The 24,555-nt window shown below is 43.5% G+C and overlaps 1 protein-coding gene across 3 annotated transcripts in view; it reads right to left on the minus strand.

The window, feature by feature from the left end:
- The window catches only part of LOC124615316 (focadhesin), a 292,146-nt gene that overhangs the window by 257,730 nt on the left and 9,861 nt on the right, over positions 1-24,555 (minus strand). For all 3 annotated transcript variants that reach the window (XM_047143114.1, XM_047143113.1, XM_047143115.1), the window contains exon 2: positions 23,363-23,466. In XM_047143114.1, the coding sequence (XP_046999070.1) occupies positions 23,363-23,416 (54 nt within the window). In that variant the 5' untranslated portion in view covers positions 23,417-23,466. The remainder of the gene's footprint in view (positions 1-23,362; positions 23,467-24,555) is intronic.

Raw genomic sequence — 24,555 nt, forward strand, 5'->3', positions numbered from 1 at the left:
TTTTCGCCTCAGTCAAACGGTGCCGCTGAACGATTGGTCCGGACTTTCAAGTCACAGATGCTGAAGTTGAAAGAGTCGCATTCTCGGGAGGACGCATTGTTGCTCTTTTTGTCATCGTATCGCTCTCAGCCCCGAGATGGTCGCTCGCCGGCTGAGTTGTTCCACGGTCGTCCTCATCGAACCTTGATGTCTTTGCTGCACCCGCCGCATCAGGTTCCTGTGCAGCGGCAGACTTCTGCTTTTGCTCCAGACGACGACGTATTCTATCGCAACTTTCGCGGTTCACGGCGTTGGCTCGCAGGGCACATTCTTCGCTGCCTCGGCCGCGCGATGTATTTGGTTTTGGGGGCCTCTGGTGAGGTGCGTCGGCATCTCAATCAGCTGCGCCTCTGTCATCGCACGGGTTCTGCCGCTCCCCGTCTGCTTTCAGCGACGGTGCCGTCCGGTCAGCGCCCTGGGGACCCATCTACTGGCTCGCCTCATCCCCAGGTGTTACCGATGATGCCTTCCATTTTGCCCCATTGGCGACGCGCCGCCGCCGCCGCCGCCTGTCCTCCAGCCGGCGCCACCCGCAGTGGACGCTTCGCTGCAGCCGCCAAGCGCCTCCCTGGGTCACGCGCCGCCGATCGCTTCCCGTGACCAGCCGTCCTCCGCCATGGAACTCTTGCCCGCTCCGGACCACATGGCGTCTTCGCGCGTCGGGTACCCCGACGCAATGGAGGTCGACCCTTTGGCCCCTCCTGTCTCTTTACGGGCGCATACACCGCACGTTGACGTGCACCCTGGACTAGGTTTTCAGGCGTTTCCTAGATCCCCGCGGACCGAATGGCCGGGTGCGGGTGGCACAGCCTCTCCTGTTGTTAGGCTCCCCACCTCATCGCATACGTCAACATGGGGTCTTCCCCACGGCGGGCGGAAGCCTTATAACACGACTGTTCGCCGATTTGTGGGGGAGGAATGTGGTGTCACCGCCAGACACCACACTTGCTAGGTGGTAGTTTTAAATCGGCCGCGGTCCATTAGTACATGTCGGACCCGCGTGTCGCCACTGTGTGATCGCAAACCGAGCGCCACCACAAGGCAGGTCTCGAGATACGGAATAGCACTCGCCCCAGTTGTACGGACGACGTAGCTAGAGACTACACTGATGAAGCCTCGCTCCTTTGCCGAGCAGATAGTTAGAATAGCCTTCAGCTAAGTCAATGGCTACGACCTAGCAAGGCGCCATTAGTAACATTGCATGTATCTATGGAGTCTCACTTATATCGTCAATAGCGATGTATACAACAAGGATGGATTAAAGTTAAGTATTCCAGAAGCTACGTACTTTTCTTTATAGCATTCATTACGTATCCTGTTACAGACCTATCTCTTGCCTGCGTGAACTAAACGCGTGCCTTTCAGCTACTTCCGTGGCGTGGCTGTCTTGCTACGCCACAATAAGTTCAATTTTCTATTGGGATACATTTTCGCTGGAGGCCGTGTTCTTCAACTTTATCAAGGAAAAAAAAAAAAAAAAATTACAAAAGTAACCTCCAAACACATCTCCACTACCACACTCATCCTTCACTAGTCAGGATTTCTAGTATGTTGTTCATGGTACTATCTCCTACCACTGCACAAAAATTTCCGCCTACACGAGTTATTCCCGTTATTCAACCTTTTCTGGTCCCAAATGATTGAGCTATTATGCCCGTGCCAGTAACAGTAGTGAAAGAAAAATCACTTCAGTACATATTACGCTAAACCTAATTATATTGACAACTCAATCCAAACTTAACCCTCACTAGCAGAGTAGTTTCATAGTCAGAAGGCCTGATGAATATAAAGCTAATAGTTTGTGCATAGTTAGTGATAGAATATGAAAATATCACATGTGCTTTTAAAGGAGAGATATAACATTGCAGGTTGCATAAAACAACATTGGTAGAGGCAGCTGAATCGTTCTGTATGTATATTAGAGAACAAGCAGCTGCCTTGAGGGAGGGGGGGAAGCTCCTCCTTACACCACTTAACTGTTGTTTTTACCTAACACTCCAAACAGAACATTTATTTAATTTTACTCAGAGCACAGTCAGCAGTCTATATACTGACAAATAAAGATCAGTTTAACACAAACATTAGAGTTTACATTCTTCAATCAAAAACTTTTGATAAATTGTAGGAGTGGCTAAGAAAGTATTTTTTGAATATCTGGGGACTTTCAAGTTCCTATCTACTGATTATGAGACACCTATCATAAAATTATGTAACAGAATGAAAATCTCTCAATTCAGAATCGTAGATAGAGAACCAAAATCTATATGGAAATTATTTTTACCTCTGGTGCTGTGAATAGTACGGAATGTGTGTGTGTGTGTGTGTGTGTGTGTGTGTGTGTGGGAGGGGGAGGGGGGGAAGAAGGGGAGAGAGGGGGAGAGAGAGGGAGAGAGAGAGGGAGAGAGAGGGGGGGGAGAGAGAGAGAGAGGGGGGGAAGGGGAGGAAGGGAATGGGGAGGCAGGGAGAGGGGGAGAGAGAGAGAGAGAGGAAGAAGAAGAAGAAAATGGAAAACTGGTCTTTTTTTGGGAGGGAACCACCATCTGCAGGTGAGTTGGTGAGGAGAAGGACACAGAGGGGAAGGAAGAGATAAATAGAGAGGGTGACAAACAGAGAGAAAGTGGGGAGGAGAAGATGGACAGAGAGGGTGAGAGAAGGATGGGATGGGCAGAAAGGGGGTAGAAGGAAATGGCCAGAGAAGCAGGAAGGAAGAGATGGGCAAAGAGGGGGCACAGAGGAGATGGATAGAGAGGGGGATCAGTTTGTTTCATTTTGTTTTAGGGCGCAAAAACAACTACGGTCATATGATTCGATGTCAGAACAGCAGAACATGAAGACTAAGAGAGGAGCTAAGAAGAACTGCATGTGAATCCCAATCAACGGAAGAGAAGACAGCTAAAAATAGGGACGTGGAGAAAGGTCTATAAAATATGCCATAAAGAAATGGAGATCCTGAACTAAAAATTAAATGTCCTTTGCCATATTGCTTCGACAGATAAAAAGTAAAATGCAGTCAACAGCCTGTGTGTCATTCACTAAAAAGGTCGATAATTCAGACGGCAAACACAAACGAGAAAGTAAGTGGGGGATGAAGTGGTTAAGAAAAGGGCATTCTGTCAGGAAATGGCAGACCATCAAGGGTTGAGCACAAAGTGGTGGGGAAGCTCCACTTAACAAATGGCGATGACTAAAAAGACAGCGTCTGATATGCAACCCAGCTAAAATGATCTCACAGCAAGAGGGCCGAGAGGTGGTCGTCCAAGCCACTGGGAGAGGCTTAATAACCTGGAGCTTGTTCCCCTGAAGGAAGGACCAATGGTGATGCCAAAGTGACCTACTGACAGATGGCAACAAAGAGATCATCGGAGGGAATGTAAGAACTAGTGGGCTGAGGTACAAGGACTGCAGCTTTGGCAGCAGCATCAGCGGCCTTGTTTCCTGTCTGACTGACATGACCAGGAACCCACATAAACATCACAGTGATTACATCAAGAGTGAGCAAGTGACAGCTTTCCTGGACCCATTGCCTTAAGGGGTGGATGGTGTGCAGCACACAGAAGCTTTAAAGGGCAATGAGAGAGAGTCAGAGCAGATGATGCAATTGAAAAGCCTGTGTTGTCGGATGTACTGTGTAGTCTGATACAGGGCAAAAAGCTCTGCTATATATACTTGAGTAGTGTTCTGGAAGCCGATACTGAAAAACATCAGTGCCAATGACGAAGTCACACCAACACCATGGTCAGTCTGAGAGCCATCAGTGTACACAAAGGTATTATCGCGAAGTTCCATGCAAAGGTCGTGAAACTGAAGGTGGTAGAGCGAGGCTGGAGTAGTGTCCTGGAAGTGAATGAAGGCTAAGGTGAACATGGGCCATCACACAAAGCCAAGATGGTGAAGAGTTCACACCCATCGGGAAAGTGGCAGGTAGCGTGAATTTAAGCTGCTGGAGCAAGGGCTGAAAGCTAACTCCAGGAGATAACAAAGAAGAGGGATGCGCCCCATACTGGCAATCACAGGAGTCATCGAAGAAGGCGGTACAGGATGGGTGGCCACGCATAGCAGACAAACAGTATGCACATCTGCTGAGGAGAAAGTCACAGCAGTAGGACAACAATGATTTGGCAGCTTCTGCATAGACTCTCAACAGGGATAGCGAAAAAGGTGTAGTGGCCGAATGGATGCAATGGTAGTGGATAGTACTGAAATTGCACAAGAGCGACAGATGTGCATGTGCATAAACTAAACACCCATAGTCTGCTTTCAAATAGACAGGAGATCAGTACAATTGGAGGAGGGTCATTTTATCTGCTCCCCAGGAAGTACCGCTGAGGACACGTAGGGCGTTGAGGGACCGCATACAGTGGACTGCCAGGTAAGACAAGTGGGAGGACCAAGAATGTTTCCTATCAAGCATGAGCCCCAGGAATTTCGCAGTTTCAACAAACAGAAGAGCAACACACCCAAGATGTAAATATAGTGGAAGAAACCAACTGCTCTACCAGATATTCATACAAATGGTTTTGTCAGTGGAAAAATGAAAGCCCTCATCAATGCTCCACGAGTAAAACAACTGAGACATCACTGAAGGTGCCACTCAATGATACAAGTCCGTGGAGAACTGCAATAGACGGCACAACTGTCAATGGAGAGGGAGCGCGACATGCCTAGCAGGAGACAGGCCATTATAGGGTTAGTAGCGATAGCAAAGAGGACGACACTCAGGACAGATCCCTGAGGCACACCACTTCCTGGATAAAGGTGTCCGACAAGGCAGAACCCACATGTACCCCAAAAACTTCGTCTTTTAAAAATTCGTGAAGGAAATGGGTCACGCGACCATGGAGGCCCCCAAGTACAGAGAGTATGGAGGATACCAGTCCTCCAGCAGGTGTCATAGGCTTTATCCAAATAGAAAAACATGGCCACAGTCTGGGATTTCTGGAGAAAAACATGCATGGCATGGGTGGACAAAGTGACAAGGTGGTCAACTGCAGAATGGCATGCTCAAAATCCACACTGTGCTGTGGTTAGTAAATTGCGAGACTTGAGCCACCATACAGCTGGGCAGGAATCATAGGTTCTATCACTTTGCAAACACAGCTGGGGAGAGAAATGGGGCAGTATCTAGAAGGAAGGTGTTTGTCCTTACTGGGTTTAGGTATGGATATGTCAGTGGCTTCATGCCAGCATCTGGGAAACGTGCTCTCTACCTGGATGTGGTTGTACATATGACGCAGAAAGTGCTTACTCGCAAGAGAAAGGTTCTGCAACATCTGAATGTGAACATCATCTGGCCCTGGAGCACAGGATCAGGATTAAGTGAGAGCATGATATAGCTCCCTCATAGTAAAGATGGCATTGTAGCACTCATGATTCTGGGAAGAGAAGGGTATTGCCCGAGCCTCCTCTGCTTTTCTCCGATGGAGGGAGGCAGGGTGATAGTGGGAGGCGAGTGCAATCTCCACAAAATGGAAGCCCGAGGTGTTGGAGACAGCAATAGGGTCAACGATGACATCATCTGCTACTCTAGGCTGGAAACTGGGGAATGGATCTTGGTCCCAGAGAGCTGTTGGAGGTTGGCCCACACAATGGAAGAAGGAGCGGAACTGTTAAAACAACTAGTGAATGAAATACAGCTAGCTTTTTTGCTGTCCTGAAGAATTCAACGACACTGTGGATGTGACTGTTTATAATGAATGCAGTTTGCCATGGTGAGATGATGGTTAAAAATGCAGAGAGCGCGTCTCCAAGTGTGACTGGCATTGTGGCGTGCTTCAGTCCACCAAGGGACAGGGACACGGCGTGGTAAAGAGGAAGTTCGAGGAATGGCAAGTTATGCAGCGGTAAGGATAGCGTTTGTTTGTAAGATATTCTACCTGGTCAACACAACTGGAAAATGTTGTTTGCTGAAGGTCACTGGGGAGGATTAAAGCCTACAGTCGGCCTTAGTAAGCTGCCATTTGGGTGTGCAAGTAGGTAGGGTAGGAGTCAGCAAACAGATAGCACACGAGCAATGGTTACTCGAGTATGTGCCAGAGGGAATGGGCCATTTGAGACAATGGGCAAGTTGGGCAGTGCAGAGGGATAGGTCCAAATGGGAATAGGTGTGTGTGCAGTCTGAGAGAAATGTGGGTGCTCCTGTGTTAAGGCAGAGGAGGTTAACTTGATTGAGAAGGTCAGCCAAGAGGGTACCTCTTGGACAGGTTCTGGGAGAACCTCAAAGGGGATGGTGCACAATAAAAGTCACCGAGCAGCAGAAAGGGGTGAGGTAGCTGACCAATAAGCTGGAGGAACTCTGCCCTGGTGACACTGAATGATGGAGGGATGTAAAGGGTACATAGGGGAAAGGTCAAGTGAGAAAGGAAAAGGCAAATTGTAACAGCTTGAAGGTGGGTAGTCAGGGAGGTGGGTTGACTATGAACATCATCCATATGAGCCGTCCTTGGGGGAAGGTCAAAGTGAACCGGGAAGAAATGCAAGAGCTCAAAGCAGTCATGAGGATGCAATTTTGTTCCTGGAGGCAGAGAACAAGTGGATGCTGTGATTCTAAGAGCAGCCATAAATGCTCTTTGTTTGATCAAAATCCATGAATGTTCCACTGAAGGACAGTCATAACAAGGAAAGGGGAGGAGGGAAAGGAAAAAGGGGTGTCATCTCAGCGGCTGCCAAGTGCCAGCCTTCAAAGACTCACTGCTACAGGGTGCAGAGCCTAGAGGATCCTGCTCCATGATATCTAAAGAGATGTCAGCACTCTACCTTTGTCGATCTGTGGCGTCCAGAGCAGAAAAATGGTTGGCGGTGCACACCAGTGGCACACAGGTCAGCTGAGCGAGAGTATCACGTAGCGACACCGTCAAAGAGGATCTCCAAGTTGGCAAAGGACAACACTGTTTGACTTCTTGGAGCCTTTCCAGCTGACAGAGGAAGACTCAGATGTTTGTTGGCTGGTGGTATGTAGGAAGTCTTCGCAGGAATATTCCTTCTGTCCTTTCTAGCCTGCTGGTCATGTAGCAGGTGACTTTGTCCCATGCGGCAAAAGTCTGGTGACTTGTACAGCTGGACAAGGAGACGGTGATTTCACCATGACACTTCATGGAGTGAGATGTAGCGAGAACAGTACTGTTAAGTGCCAGATGGTAGAAGGCAGGGTTTGTGACTACCCAATAACTTGCAAGCAACTGGGTAAGACACTTTTTCCTTTACCCAGATCTCCTGGGCAGCCCACTTGTTGAGACACATGTAACAATTGCAAGATGAGACAGCATTGTTGCCATTGCAGCTGATACAGCAGGGAGGAGGAGGCAGACAATCGCTCTCGTGAGCATCCTACCACAGACTACACATTTGGCCAGGTGTCGACAGGACATTCGAGTATGGCTAAAATGATGACACTGGTAACAGTGCAAAGGATTCAGAACATATGGTCATATTGTGTTAACTTCATAGCCTTCTTTTATCTTGGATGGAAGTGACATCCTATGAAAAGAAAGAAAAAGAGTGTGTGTGGGCACTAAGGATGCACCTACCTTTTTCATCACGTGGTGGACTGCAATGACACCCCAATCAGAGAGGTATGCTTGGACTTCTGCCTCAGTCAGACCATCAAGCAGCCTAGTGTACATAACACCATGGGAAGGATTCAGAGTTCTATGGGCCTCGACACAAACAGGCTAGCCATGAAGAAGCGAAGAGGCAAACAGTTGTTGTGCTTGAGAGTCAGAATTGCCACTGCATAAACGAGAGCAGAATTTCACATGGCCAGCAATTGCATCAACACCTTTCTGAATAATAAGTGGATTTACTGTAGCGAAGGACTGACCGTCTTCAGTAAGTGAAACCACGAGGAACCATGATGCAGCTTGGAGGGTCTTTGAATCGGGAGCTTCATTCTATTTACTTTTGGTACATGTTGACTGCAAAGATGACGATTGGTTCATTGAGAGAAAATCCCCCACGATTGCCAGCATCTCTGATGGTGCGCTCCTTCCAACTGTGCCCCCCCCCCTCCCCCACCCCTTCAGAATGGGCTCACCTACATTAGTGATTTTTCACACCTCAAGTCACACCTCCCGAACACCTGACAGAGGGACCAATTGGCAATTTGGAAACGTAGCAGCTCAGGCAATTATCACTCCCTGGGCCTGGCCTGTACCAGGGGGTACGTGTAAGCCCTACCTGTTGACCCTGGGCTGGGAATTGTGCATTAACTACTCACCTAATATGTGTCAGACACACGGGCCAGCACACAGGGAGGAAGAAGAAAAAGAGAAACCTCAAATGCCAAAACAGAGGAAGGAGAGGAGAAGGTGAATGAAGAAAGAAAAAAAGGAATGAAAAATAGTGGTGAGACTGTTCTGATGTTAGCTACTGGAAATGTAGAACACATTCCCAAAAACACCACAGACATGTTCCCCAAGAGAGGGGAAAGCAAATAGCAAGAGGATAGACATGTCGCACGGAAGGGAAAAGGTGCTGCAAAGGCTGGGGTCCCATGGTAGCCAAGCATGAACCTGCCAAAGAGCGGCAAGCTCCTGGTGGGAGAGGATGAGTAGGATATGGGCAGAGATGGGGGTGAGGAGGAGAAATGAGGTAGAGGTGGCCAGAGATGGGAAAAGGGTATGGACAGAGAGATGGGGGTAGGAGCAGATGAGGAGAGGGAGTGAGTTAGAAGATGGATCCAGATATGGGGGAGAAAGAAGTGTGTGTGTGGTGAAATGTATTTGTGTCGAACACATTCGAGGGGCAAAGTCTCGGGGAAAAGGCTAGTATAAAACCTTGATTAGCAGTTATAGCAATACTGAAACATCTAACTTGGGTGTCAGAATGATGATGATTATAATTACAGGCCGGTTTGAACACGATTTGTATCTACATCTGCATACTCTGTAAACACCGAAGTGCCAGATAGAGGGTACTCACACTGGTACCATACATTGAGGTTTCTTCCCATACCAACTGCATATTGAGTGTTGGGAGAAAATGTTCTAAGACAGGATGCTCAAGTGCATTGTAAGCAGTCTCCTTTGTTGACAGATTGCATTTTTCTGACATCCTGCTTATGAACCAAAATGTTCTGCCAGCCTTACCTCTGACTGAGCCCATGTGATCATTCCATTTCATATGCTTAAAAATTGTTCCATCCAGGTATTTGTATGAGCCAACTGATTCCAATTGTAATTTACTGATGATGTTATCATAAGAGACTGCTTTTCTGTGTTCTGTTAAGTGCACAATTTTATATTTTGAACAATTACAACAAGTTAACAATCTTTGCACCACTTCGAAATATTTTCAATATCTGACTGGATCTTTGCGCAGTTTTTTTCAGATAGTACCCCATTATAAATAACTTCATCATCAGCCACGTGTCTGAGCTTACTATTAATATGGTCTTTCAGGTCATTAACATACAGTATGAACAAGGGTCCCAACACAATTCCGTGGGGTATATCTGAAGATACTACTATTTCTGTCAAGGACTCCATCCGAGGTAACATCCTGCCTCCTTTCCAGCAAAAAAAATCATCACTCCATTTATAAATTTTGTTTAATATGATACTCCATAAAATCATACTTTTGTTTATAAGTTGGTGTGGTACTGAGTCAAAAGCTTTTTGGAAGTCTACAATTAATGTATCCACCTGATTGCCTGGGTCAAAGGCTTTCAGAATGTGATGTATGAAAAATGCATGTTGGCTTTCACATGATCTATGTTTTCAGAATCTACGTTGTTTGGAATGGAGGAGGTCATTCCATTCAATGTACCTCACTGTGCTTGAGCTCACCAACACTTCTGCTTTCTTTCATGTAGGTGGGAATGACGTGTTTTCCTGCAACCACTGGGTGATGTTTTTTGTTTGAGATATCTATGGTATATTATGGTTAAATTCTGTATAATATATGACAAGGATTTGATCAAGTCCAAGAGCTTTGTTTAATTTTAGAGAATTTAGCTGTTTCTCAAAGCCACTTGATATATCATATACCTTCATCTATGCAGCGATGTAAGAAGTAAACTGGGGCAGTAATTTTGTATCTTCCTTAGTAATGGTATATTTGAAAATGGGCTACAGTATTTCTGTTTTTGCTTTTCTACCCTCAGGTCCATTTATATTAGGAGAGCTGCACAATAAAATATTCAAAGTAGTGTACAGCTGATACATTTTTCAATTGTACTAGGCAATGCCCACCACTACAAGGCGGGCAGCAATCTGTGGTTGTTTGTCGATGATGCTGTGGAGTATGAGATGGTGACAAATGAGTGACTCTAGGATGATACAAAATGATTCAGACAAAATTTCTAGTAGGTTTGATGAACAGCAGCTAGCTCTAAATGCATAAAAATGGAAGCCAATGTGGATGCATAGGAAAAACAAACCTGTAATGTTTGCATGCAGCATTAGCAATATCCTGCCTGACATAGACACATCATTTCAGTATCTGGGTGTAATGTTGCAAAGTGATGTTAACTAGAACAAATATATAAAGACTCTAGTATATGGAAGGCAAGTGCTCAACTTTGGTTTACTGGGAGAATTTTAGGAAAGTGTGATTCACCTGTAAGGGAGACCACATACAGGATGCTAGTGCGACCTATTCTTGAGTACAGCTTGAGCATTTGAGGTCTGCACCAGGACAAAGCAATTCAGAGGTGGGTCACTAAATTTGTTACCAATAGGTTCGAACAACACACAAGTGTTATGGGATATGCTTCAGGAACTCAAATGTGAATCCCTGGAGGGTAAGCAACATTCTTTTTGAGGAATGCTATTGAGAAAATATAGAGACCCAGCCTCTGAAGCCGACTATAGAATTATCCTGTTGCCGCCAACATACATTTCGCGCAAGGACCACAAAGGTACGAAAAATTAGGCTCATGCAGAAGCAGACAGACAGTCAGTCATTTTTCTCCAACTCTATCTGTGAGTGGAACAAGAGAGAAAACAACTAGTAGTGACACAGGGTATGCTCCGACATGTACCATACAGTAGCTAGTGGAGTGTAGATGTAAATGTAGATGTAAATACAGAAGAGTTCTCAATTACATCATTCTTTTTCATCTGCAACTGCATTTAATGTTCATGTTTCTTACATTCACATGTATTATATGCTACTAAAGATCATTTCATAAACTAAATCACAAAAATACATGAATGAAAACTTTGAGTAAACACATTTCAGTCCAGTCTATTTATTCATTTTAATGTTAATCTCATCAATGAATAGAATCTTATGGCTAGAATTTGCACCATGGAACTTTCTAGAAAATAATGTAAAACAATGTGACTACTAATCCAATATGTAAACAATTCTAAGTACTTATAGCTTTCTTGCAAGTGTTCAAAAATCTGACATACTTATGCAATGAAACATTTCCGAATGAGGATACAGACTTTAAATATGAGTTTAAAAACATTTCTTCCTTTGCATTATTAGTGTATTAGTTTTTGATTCTCAGCAAATGAAAATAATTGGTAACTATAAATATTTTGTCTATAAAAGTATTATTTTGTATTTCATCACTGATGTACAAAATTTTACAATTTTTTGACAAGGAAAAGATAATTTCTAACAAAAATTATCATCTCAGATTATTTTTTGCGTATTCAGAATATGTAAACATACTGAGAATTATGAGAATACTTGATTTTGTATACAACAGTGATTTGAGAACTTCATGGTGCATATGAGGTTATTAATGCTAAAATTGAGTTTAAAAACATTTCTTCCTTTGAATTATTAGTGTATTGAGAGCTGCATCAAACCAGTCTCAGGACTGAAGACGACAACAACAACAACAACAACGCTAAAATTGTATAAAGCATAAGCATCCCATCTAACAGGAGTGTATATTGTCTGCACATATCATGAATTAACACTATTTTTGAAGTTACTGGTGACCATAACCTCAAAAACATTTAAGGGAAACAGTAAATTTTATCCCAAGTTTTTCTGTTGTCATAATAATCTTTTTGGCTATTAATCGCTTCAAATCTTAAAGGTTATCAGTAGAACTTATGGTATAATAGATCCACAAATTAAAAGAGAATCAGCAAGCTTCGTTTAAAGTTACTTGTTTACTGTTCTGTAAAATACTGTATCACCCATAATGCAGCCCCACCTTCTATGTTGCTCCTAGGCATGGTTTGGGTAAGTTGATGTTCATAAGCAGCTGGAAATTGCCCTGACAGCTGTCAGGTGATTGCAAGGAATGGCCACAAAAAGTCTTGTACCAGAGACGCCAAAGATACCTTAAGTACTAGCCTCTCTTGTGTATGCCTGGATGCCGTCTCCTCTACAGGAAGTACAGCCTCTATCACTAATCATCCATTTGACTGAGGGCGGCATGTCATTGGTAGGGATAAGCACTGTGTACAGGGGAGACAGGAACCACGAAGACCTAAAGGTGTTACACACATTCCCCTAACCAATAAGTTAGAGGTGCTGTCTTCCACTGAAACAACTGAGCCAGTAAGACTCATTTTATCTCTTGGAAACATGCTACATTCCATATCAAGGACAGACAAATACAAAAGTGTATGGCTCTATTAATCATTGGCATTTCAGAGATGTGGCAAATAATGTTAGCCCATTGTGAAACTGTAGCAAGGGATGGAACATATAACCTTGTGCACCTAGTGCGTATTCCTGGGGGCCTCATTCAACCTGTTAAATAGGCAGTTCTGGCAACCACTGAGGGAATAGTGTGAAGCCAAATGCAGTTTGCAGTGCACACTGATACAAATGATGCCTATTGTCTGGGCTCTAAGGTCACACTTTGATCATTCCAGCAACAGGCAGAGAAGGTCGAGAAGACCACCCTTGCTCATGGAGTTTCAACGAAGTTCACAAACTGCAGCATTATCCCCACAACTGATTGTGGCCCCTAGTTTTGATCTGAATGGAAGGCTTGAACCACATATTTCAAATGCTTTGTGACACTAGGCTGTGACTTTCTAGAATTGCACTATAGGATTGAGAACTGTAGTGTCCCCCCAAATAGGACAAGTGTGCACTATAAATCAAAGGCAACTATCCAGGTAGCTGATGGTGTGTAGATTGCACACAAGTTTTTAGATTAGGCAAAACTCCACACAGACCAGACAACGATAGCTGTAGGAGAGCCAGAGGTACTAAAGTAAGATCTAAATAAATTCCCTTCAGAGGCAATAGTATTTAAATTTTAGCAGTTAACTTCCAAAGCATTTGCAGAAAAACTGCAAGAGTTTGAAGTGCTCCTAAGAAACAGTGGAACTCGCATAAGCTAAGTACAGAAAGCTAGTTAAAACACGAAACTGATAGCAGTGACAGTTCTGTCAAAAATTTAGGTGTATATTGAACAGATGGGCTAATAGGATATAGGGTTGGTGTATTTGTTGCAGTAGACAAGAAACTCAAATTCACACAGATATACATTGAAGCTGCAGGTGACTTTTGCACAAGATTCAGTATCAGGTGTGGGCCTGAATTTATAATTTGATCCCTCTACCAGTCACCAAACTCATGTCCAGATATAATCAAAAACTTTTTAGACAATCTCAGTTCACTAGTAAATTTCTAAAACTTACTGTACTCGTTGGAGGAAACTACAATCATCCAGATGTCCACTGGAATAATTACAGTTTTGTTAATGACGGGTGTGACAAGACACCCTGCAAAACTTCACTAAATGGCTCCTCTGAAAATTACCTAGAACAGATAGTTCAGAACCCCACTCTGCACAGAAAAATACTGGATTTAATGGTAACAAACAGGGCTGACCTCTTTGAGGATGTCCACAGTGAAACTGGTATCAGTGAGCATGAGGCAGTTGTAGAAAACATGGCTACCTAAGTACAAAGAGCAACTAAAGCAACTATAAAGGTTTACCTGTTCTGCAAACTGAATAAGGAGACACTAGTATTGTCTCTCAATAAGGCACTCTAAACATTTAACTCTGAAGAAGAGCATGTAAAAGAACTGTGGCTCAAGATTAAAAGAATATCTGACCATGCACTTACACTAACAGTTCACGATTGGGAGTGACCCTCCATAGTATGCAGAAACCTTCCATAGTATACAGAAACTTCTAAAGAAAGTGAGGCTACTGCATAACAGGGGCAAAACAAAGCAAGGGCTACAGATGGAGAAATGCTAAATGAAACACGTTTAGCTGTCAAGATGGCGAACAACAGCGCATTATCAAAAAATCTCTCACAAAGCCAGAAGAAATTCTGTCATACATAAAGGTGGTTAGTGGCACCAAAATAGTGTCCAGACATTCATAGAAGAGACAGAAACTGATATTTATTAGAGTAGCAACAAAAAAAAGCAGAAATGCTCAAACCTCTTTCAAGTGTTCCTTCACAAAGGAAACTCTGAGAGTATTAGCCCAATTTAAAACTCTTCCCACATAGCCCAATTTAAAACTCTTCCCACAGCAAAGACAAATGAACCACAGAACAGTGTCAGCATGGTTGAGAAACAGCTGAAATAATTAAAATTAAACAAAGCTCCAGGGACATTGGAATCTCCATCAGATTCTATCCTGAATTTATGGCTGACTCACCTCCTCTTTTAACAATAATATATAGTAGATCTCTTGCACAAATAACAATGCCTAGTGTTGGAAGGCAGTGCTGGTTACACCCATTTACAAGACAAAAGACCATCCAATATCCTTGACATGCACCTGTTGTAGACTCTTAGAAGATATTCTGAGCTCAAATGTAATGAGGTATCTTGCACAGAAGGGCATCCTCCATGTCAAACAGCATGGATTTGGAAAATATCAGATGCATGAAACCCAACTCTTGCTTTTCTCACATGTATGGATGATGATGGATGAAATATGCTGGAGGGCACTACACAGTGAGGTCATCAGCACCCTTGCATTAATGTTATACCAAAGAAGATTTTCACAATCTATGGAAGAACATCAGTCAACTGGAAAACTACATGTGATCCCACCACCGGAAACATAAAGCAACCCCAAGAATGTGAGTTTCGGAAAAGCCCGTAGTAAAACCCCAGCAAAACACAGCAGGATATCTAAATAAAATTAGGCATAAAATACCTGCAAAGATTCTGTTAAAAAAGTGACAAATAACCGTCACTGGATGACGACTTAGAAATAATACGTGACCCACTGTAAAGATGCTGTTAAAAAAGTAACAAATAACCGTGGCTGGATGACAACTTAGAAATAATACATGGCCCAGCCACTCTGTGACACATTAAGATCTCACCCCCAGGATTTTGGGAAGAATTCCGGACACCACATAAAATCTTAAGACATGAACAACACTTGCCTCATTATCAGTTAAAATCAGGGAAAATCCTCTGGGAGACCCAGTTCAACCCTCAGGTTGTCATATAAAACACACTCAGTTAAAATATGTCGTATTGAAAGCTGTGTCCCGCATCTCTGACATACTGCCCCCCCCCCCCCCCCCTCCAACATAAGAGGAAGCCAAGCAGCAATGGACAATGTCCCACCCTGAGCTGAGTAAGGGCTACTTCATTACGCTGTCGTGAGCGGAAAGAGGTAATCGATGGTCACACTGAAGTCTTAATGGAACACAGTTTTTTATTTGTTACTTTCAGCCTCTGAGACTCCCACCAACATATGGCCTTCTTGGTCACAAAAGAATTGACAGATCACAGAGGGATTCAACAGCAAGCAGGAGGAGGAAGGGAGCAAGCCTCCTTGGCGGCAGCATAAGGGGTTCGTTTCCCTGCATACCTATGTGACCTGGAACCCAGCAAAAAATGATTTCCTTGTTTTGCCTGTGCAAGAGGAGGAGAGCGTCCTGTACCTGTCGCACCATCTGATCTGCTAGGTACATCTGTCCAAGAGGGAGAAAGGCACGTTGAGAATCAGAGCAGATGGTAAATTTTTTTGTCACTAAGTCGTCTCATCTGCTCCATTGCACTCAGAATAGCAAACAGTTTTGTGTAACAAACTGAAAACTGCTCTGGGAGCCCTATCCTGAGGACAATGTTGGGGAACATGACAGGACAGCTGAATAAATCTCCCTGCTTAGAACTATCTGTGTAGACAGTAATAAAGTATAGGTGGCTATGTAAAATCTACTTATATTTAAGTTTAAAAACATAATCTGGGGTACAATGCTTCTGGTAAGCAATCAGTTCTAAAAGCAATCTGGGCCTTGGTAGTAGCCAGGGGGAGCCCTACTCCAACCCTGGCTTTGGACCTTAATGCCACCAAACTGCAATAATTCCAAGGCTCTCCCTTGCACAGATCCCAAATGGCCATCTTGCTCATGGCCAATGATTGAACAGCCATTCCAATGGTGGCTGAACAACGTAACTGTATGCTGGCGATGTAGGAATGGACAATGCCCTGTACGCTTGGTGTACCACAAGAAGAAGATGTTGAATAGACAGCAGAGGCTTACCAGCCTCTGCACACAAATTAACAACCGGGCTCATGCAATAGGCCCCTGTAGACAGCCTAATACCCTCGTGGTGAACTGCATCCAGCACTTTAAGGTACAAACACCTTGCTGACCCATAAATCTGGCATCCGTATTCAAGCTGGGGTCACACAAAGGCCTTATAAAGTTGGAGCAGATGTGCCCTGTCAGCTCCCCTAGACCTATGACTGACATATTTCATGACGTTTAAGGCTCTGAGACATCTGAGTTTCAGTTCTTTAAGATGTGGCAACCATGTTAACTTCTCATCAAAGGTTAGACCCAGATACTTCACCTTTTCCTTAAAAGTGAGGATGGTGTTCCCCAGTTTTAAAACGGGCAAATTAAACAGACAGCAGGAACGATTAAAATCAACACAAACTGTTTTCTCTAATGAAAATTTAAAACCTGTGGTGCAAGACCATTCTTCCAACTGCCTGATCATCAGCTGCAATTGCCAAGTAGCCGTCACGGGGCTGGAGGATGCACAGACGATGGAGAAGTCGTCCACAAACAAGAAACATAGTATTGGACATCGCACTGTGGTTGTAATACTATTGATTGCAATGGCAAAAGCCTTGACAAAATACTCCGTTGAGGAACACCATTCCCCAGCTTAAAATGGTCAGACAGTGCATTCCCAACGCTGTATCTAAAATATCTGTCCAAGAGAAAGGACTGTATGAAGAGCGGTAGATGTCCACAGATTCCCCACTGATGGAGCTGCGACAAAATATTATGCCTCCAGGTGGTGTCATAGGCCTTTTCCAAACCAAAGAAAACAACGTTAAGGTGTTGCTTACGAAGGAAAGCTTGGTGAATTGCAGGTTCAAGCAGGGTCAGGTTATCAAGAGTGGAGTGATACCTCCTGAACCTACACTGGGAGTGACTGAGTAGGGACCTGTTTCAAGAACCCACACTAGGTGCCAATTGGCCATACGCTCCAGTGTCTTTCCTACGCAGCTTGTCAGGCTAATACTACAATAACTACCAGGGTCTGTCCAATCCTTTCCTGGTTTTAAAACTGGGATTAAAATAGATTCTTTCCACAAGTTGGGAAAGTCGCAAGTTATCCAGATTTTATTGAAGAGCTGAAGGAGGGCTTCGTTCAACTGTCTGTCCAACTCTTGCAACATGCTGTAGGTTATCAGGTTGTTTCCAGGGGTCGTATCACAAGCAACTGACAAAGCAGAATCCAGCTCCCACAGAGAGAAAGGCTGGTTGTACTCTTCCATGTTGGTGGAACGGAAATCAAGATCAACCTTCTCCTGGGCCTCCCGATATAGACAGAAGGTGGGGTCAGCCATTGTCTGAGCTATGTCCCTCATCGATGTTACAAGAGACCTCTGTATTCGTACAGCTGCTATTGGCTGTCGATAGTAATGCCTTGAGATCCTCCTGATGGCTTCCCATACTTTACTTGCAGATGAACTCTTAGCAAGACCTCTGCTTGCTCTCCCGAATTATTCTCCTGCCTTCGCACACACCATTTGAAAGTTTGCAAGATTCGCATCTGTAGAGCATTGATTGAATCTGAGCATAGCTGCCCTCCTGTGCCTGATTGCAAAATGACACTCATCATTCCACCAAGGGGCAGGTCACCACAAAGGAACTTCCACAGACTTTGGGACAGATGCATCAGCGGCATGGCGAATCACAGCGGTAATGTGATCCACCCAGCCCTGGATGCCATCACATTGCTTGAAAACAGCTAACAGCCTATAAAGTATCCAGTTAGCCTTCCTGAATAACCATGTCAGTGACTTTCTTCCAGGATCTGCTCCATGGTAGATGGATCCAGATAGGGAAATGGTCACTATCATGAAGGTCATCATCCACTGCCCACTGAGGAGTGTCTCCAAGAGCAGACGAGCAGAAGGAGAGGTCTATGGCTGTAGATGAACCTGTGGTAAAATGTATGGCTTGACCTATGTTCAGCAGTATAAGATCTGTCATGAGTAGCATATGCTCAAGTACCCGACCCTTGGGGCATGTGGTGTTAGAATCCCATAGTGTACTGTGTGCACTGAAGTCCCCAAAAAGAAGAAAGGGACGGGTTAGTTCATCAAGAAGATGAGTAGGACCTCACTATCAAGAGGCTCATGGGATGGTAAGTACACAGAGCACACTGTGATGTCAACACGTGCCACTATCCGAACAGCAACCGCTTGTAATGTTGTTGTTAAGAGAGTAGGTGAAGAGTGAAAAGTGTCCTTTAAAAACACTACAACCCCACCCTTTGCCCTCTTACCAGTAAGGCCGTCGTTTCTATAAAGGTGATAGCCCCAAGTACAGGAGTGTCAGTCTATTTAAAATGAGTCTCTTGAAGGCAGAGGCAAATGTATCTATTCTGTACAAGGAGTCTCAGTTCCTACAGATGAGTCCGGTATCCATTTGTATTCCAGTGGAGTACGGGAGCCATTTCATCAATGTGGTCTTGACTTATCCCTGTCTTTGCGCTGGAGTGCTGAGGCACTTGTAGAGCGAGGTGGATTTTAGAGCTGACTGGTTCTGGTGGCTAGGCATCAAAATCCATGGTGTCATCATCATCAGTCAGACATGCTGCCAGAATGACGTCTGATGGTGCCTGGTCAGCTTTCGTGCCAAATGTTGGGATTCTTTCCCTGCTCCATTTCCCACTTTTCTTTGAAGAAACTTGGTGTTGAGGGGCACTCTGCTTTTGGGGTGCCTTCGGGCTGTGCACCATGGAAGTATTACTGGTTTCTTCTGTTGTAGCTGTCTGGATCGCTATGTCTTTCACTTTACTTTGGCACACACAGGTGCAAGTACAAGTGCTGGAGGTGGATAATGGAACACTGGAACATCTGAGTCAAAGGTTTCTGCACCAATGAAGCATAAGTGATCAAGACAGGGGGTTTCATCACCTCATAGTCCTTTTCGGCTTCTGTGTAGGAGATCCACTTGGTCACTTTGATTTCCTGAATTTTACGTTCCTCTGAAAAACATGGCAGGCTCAGCTCCAGACTGGGTGACTCACAGAGCAGTTAATGCAGACTGCTGTAGATGGACAGTCAGTCCCAGCTTCATGGACTGCCTTTCCACACTTCCCACAAGTTGCTTCACCTCTGCAACTCAGCATTGTATGGCTAAAACGCTGGCATTTGAAGCATCACATAGGGTTAGGTACACACGATCAAACCCTAAGTCGGAGGAAACCTGCCATGATGTGTTCAAGTAGTGTTGGAGAACTGAAGGTCACAATAAAAGTGGCATCCTTCTCAGTCTCTCCATTGTTCTTGCATGTCCTTTGTTCCACATCTATGATCCCCTGTGGTGTCCATTCTTGTTTCAGTTCAGCAACATCTATATCCATAATATCATGGCAGGTTACCACACCTTTGCAAAAGTTAAGGGAGTTATGCAACTCAACAACGATGATGTACTCACTCAATTTCTGTGACTTCTTAAGGAGTTCCACTTGCTTAGTCCGGTTAGTCTCAACAAGTAAGGAACCATTTCACATCCGCTTAATACACTTTAAGGTACCAGCCAGCCCTTCTAAGCCTTTACGGATATAGAAGGGGGACACTTTTTCAAACGTCCCCTCCTTCCTCTTGATCACTATAAAGACACTGTGATTCACGACTTCTTGAGCCCCGTTACTGACAACAAGTTGATTATCAGGAAGACTAGCCTCCCTCATTCTTTTTGATGAATGGATGTGAGAACTCCCAGGTGGTACACCCTTCCTGCTGGGAGGAGAAGAAGATGATTTCATGGGTTCCATCTCAATCCCACAAGCAGCTATGGAAATAAAGGTCCACTCAGACAGAGCTCCACTTGCCTGAGTAAGCCTTATACAACTGAGGTGCGGCAGGTTCCCCAGAGGTTGCCGAAGCATGCTCAGAGTTTACGGTGGCAGGGGACTGGTGGAGCTTAACAGTCCCCAGCTCAGGAACCCCTGAGTCACCAAGTCCATATGCAGCAAACAAATGCTGAGTCTCTGAAGGCTTTTCTCACATGACATCCTGAGAGCCATGGATTGAGACACTCAGGTTGATGCAGTATTTGTTGACTTTTGAAATGCACTTGACTCAGTACCACAAATATGCTTTAGAAGTGCATTTTGTGATGAGGTTGAAGATTTCTTGGTAGAGAGAATGCAATTTGTCATCTATTATGGAGAGTCATTGACTGGTGTAGAAGTAACTTCAGGTGTGCCCAGGGCAAAGTCTTGGGACCCTTGCTGTTCATGTCGTATATTAATAACATGGCAAACAATAGTACCTCCTGCATTTTCACAGGTGATGCAGTTGTCTGTAATGAAGTACTGTCTAAAGAAAGCTGCACAAATCTTCAGCAGATCTTGATAATATTTTTTCAAGTGGTGCAAACATTGGCAACTTTATATTACATATTCAGAAATGTAAAACTTCATACTTCACAATATGAAAACATGTAGCACACTAAAATTATTATATAAATGATATACAGTCCGAATCAGTCGACTCATACAAATAACTGGGTGTGACAATTTGTAGGAATATGAAATGGCAAGACCACATAGATCCAGTCATAGGTAAAGCATGTGGCAGCCTTTTGTTCACTGGTAAAATATTAGGGAAATGCTATCAATCCACAAAGGAGATTGTTTATAGAATGCTCATGTGATCTGTCCTAGAATGTTGCTGAATAGCATGGGGCCCATACCAAAAAGGTCTAACAGGAGACATTGCACATATACAAAGAAAGGCAACACAAATGTCACAGAGTTGTTTGATTCATAAAAAAGTATCACTGTGATGCTGAAAGAACTGAACTGGCAAATGCTAAAAGACAGACACAAACTATTCTTTGAAAGCCTACTTTGTAAGTTTCAAGAATCATCTTTACATGATGACTCTAGGAATATACTACAACATCCTTTGTATCATTCATGTAGTAACTCATTTTTCCTGTGCTCCATATGTCAATGGAATGGGAACAACCTCTAATAACTGATACAATGGGAAGCAACTTCTATCATGAACTTCAGAGTGTATTACAGGGTATAGACGCAGATTGATTACTGGATGAATCAAGTCTCCTCTGATCATGATAGTGTCATTGGAGAAAAATTGTACTAACAAAGTGAGGTTTTCTGTACAGTTATTGGTTATATTACGTGACAAGTCTAGTGGTTGAAAGAAGGGTCCAATTATTAGTTAATCACATCCTTGGTACTGACACGAGTCTTCACCAAACAAGCTCATTTGCAGCTTCAATTTCTGTATAAGTTGATTTGAATTTGTGTCTACTGCAGCAAATACACCACATTCCTTTTCAGTTAGCCAATTCTTCCAATATACACTTCAATTGGAACAAAAAACAAATCTCACTGTTGTAAATTTAGGGTTTTAGCCAACTTCTCTACCTTGTATGATATGAGCTCCACAGCTTTTTGCTTTGTTGCAATTTTTTCAGCAACTGATCAGCAGAAACTTAATCTTTCCATCCATGAGCGCCATTCCTTTGGGCCTTACACTAATACTTTGGGATTTCTTACAGCTATTGTTAACCCAATTGGATGGAGAGTTACCTAAAAAAAGTTCACTCAATACATAGTTACCTAAGTAGTAGCCTATGACATGTAGTGTAACCTTGCCCCATTTAGGGGGCCCTACAGATCTCAGCACTGTAGTGTAAGTCCAGATGTTCACAACATAGTTCACCACAGAACATTCGGAGTCTCTAGTTCCAGCCATCTACATGGCTCAGAATCAGAGGAACCCTATCAGTTCTACAGACAATGTTTCAGATTGTGAGATTTTTTGAAACTCTGTGAGCAATGCGTGCCTCCTCACCCTTCTCTGTAAGTCACTGGATGATCAGAATATGACCTCAAAGCCCAGGAGAAAGATATTTTTCATTTCAAAGTTTACAAGAATCTGCCTTTTTTTGCATCTTTTTCCCTGAGTGGTTACTAACCGACTGCTTCAACATGTTAAATGAGGCCTCCAGGCAATGACACAGAGTGCAAAAGTTCACCCTTCCCCTCCCTTTGTGCTATTCCCCTGCAATGGTCACAGCATGCTTCCCAACAGGTGAAGTGTCTCACATTGGGTCAGTTTCAGTGGAAGACAGCATCACAAACTTGTTGCTTACGGAGATAGTGTAATAACCAAAGTTTCTCTGGTTTCTGCTTCCCCTGTGCAGGAACCCAAGACTTCCCACTGACATATTACTCACAGTCAAGTGGATGATTGGTGATGGATCCTCTAATTTCTGCATATTTCTGGTACATGACTCTCAGTATTTCACCCACCACATCCTTTCAAAGCAGTTTTCAATCAATTGACACAGGTCAGACTGATTTCCAGCTGCTTATAAACAGCAACTAACTCTACCTGCAGCTGAGAACAGCACTCACATTTGAACTGACTTACTCGCCAACTAATGGGGGGCAGGGGGCTTTAGTCAGTGGTAAAAGAAGTGACAAGTGGCTTAATTACTAAAAGCAAACATATGCTAACACTGCTGCAGCAGCAGATGCACTAAAACAGAATTTCTCATTTAGGTATCACTTCTATAGCAGTTCTTATCACAATAATATAAAATTCAGCAGTGCCTGCAAATCCCTGCTATCTTTTCAGCTGCATTGTTGCCACCAAGATCGATGGTTGTTCAAGTCAGGTGGCAACTTTAGGAGACAACTGTAGTTGTGTGTGCATGTTTGCATGTTAACCTGAAGGACTTTACCTAGAAGCTACAAAGTTTTTAAAGATTTCCACATGCCTGTCAGCTTTTCAGTGCTGTGCCTCTGTATCCTACTGGACATCTTGAATTATCCATAGATGAAATCAAATGTAGGCATATCATAGTAATTCATTATCTTTTAGCTTGTTCAACTTGGGTAAATATAAAAATTAAAATAATAATGACAGAAGATTAAAATAACCAAGACTCACATTTACTATAATGACAGTGTTTTTCTGCTTCAGTTTGTACTCTATTTCTTCCATTGTGAAAAAGAGGGATGTGTCAGTGACATTCAGGAACTTGATGCTTGCATCTGTAATGAGCACAAGATACTTCATTTTACACTTACAAAACCAAGTTACAAACCATTAAATAAACTGTGGGTCAAAGCACAAACTAAAGCACTTGCTCACTCTCATGCACTCACACATGTGTTTTGTAAATCTCGTCATGAAGGAGAACATTCTGAGATTTGAAATGAGACAAGTTAAACATTCACAGACAAGTCCCCACTGAAGACTGTTTCCGTAAAAAAATCCTGTGTAACAACTATCCTTTGTTACACAGAAGCTTGGTGATGATTTGGGCAATTGAAACTAGCATGGTGGTCAACAAAATAGTTTTTACTCAAGCAGCAGGTTATCCTAACGATCATAACACCCTTTTAATTTTTCTCACACTTTGGAGTACCAACTACAAAATATCATTCATATCACTTTTTTTTTCTTCAATGAATTAGGAAAAGGAAATCTAGTTAATGTAATGTGTCTATGTGGGCGCTAATTAAATGCAGGAATATAAGTGTTAAATGTTGAGGATTAAAAAATAGCAGTTTACAATTGCAGGAGCAATATAAAGAAAGCAGAAGTTCTCATACACACAAAAGTAATGATAAACTCTAAACTATACATATGAATAGCTTTTGCACAGAAGAACATATGGAAACATAAGCCTGTACAGTAAAATTTACTGCCTACCAGCACAATTATAATTATTACACTTTACATATTTCCACAAGAAAAGCAGTTACGGGAAACATTTATGTATATGGCGATTTCTATTTAACAAGGCACTGAGTCACTGACATGCACGAAGTTTAAATATTTTAGCAGTTTATTCCCACAAGCACAACTCACACACTAATGGCCACTGTCTACGAATGCTGAGGTCCGACTGCTAATGTGTCTGATGTGAGCAGCAACCTGCTGGAGTAGGTTGTGGAGGTAAGGAGGCAACATTGGTCAGAAAAGGGGAGGAACAGCAGGTTATGGGTGGGGCAAAATGTTTGTGCTCCTGAGGGAGTGTGCAGGGAAGTGGTGGGGACAGCATAGAACTCCTACGCGCATTGTTGAGAGGCTGTGCTACTGGGGAGGGGAGGGAGGGGGGGGGGGAGGGCGGAGAG

Source organism: Schistocerca americana, chromosome 5 (assembly GCF_021461395.2).
Source record: "Schistocerca americana isolate TAMUIC-IGC-003095 chromosome 5, iqSchAmer2.1, whole genome shotgun sequence".
NCBI classification, from domain to species: domain Eukaryota; kingdom Metazoa; phylum Arthropoda; class Insecta; order Orthoptera; family Acrididae; genus Schistocerca; species Schistocerca americana.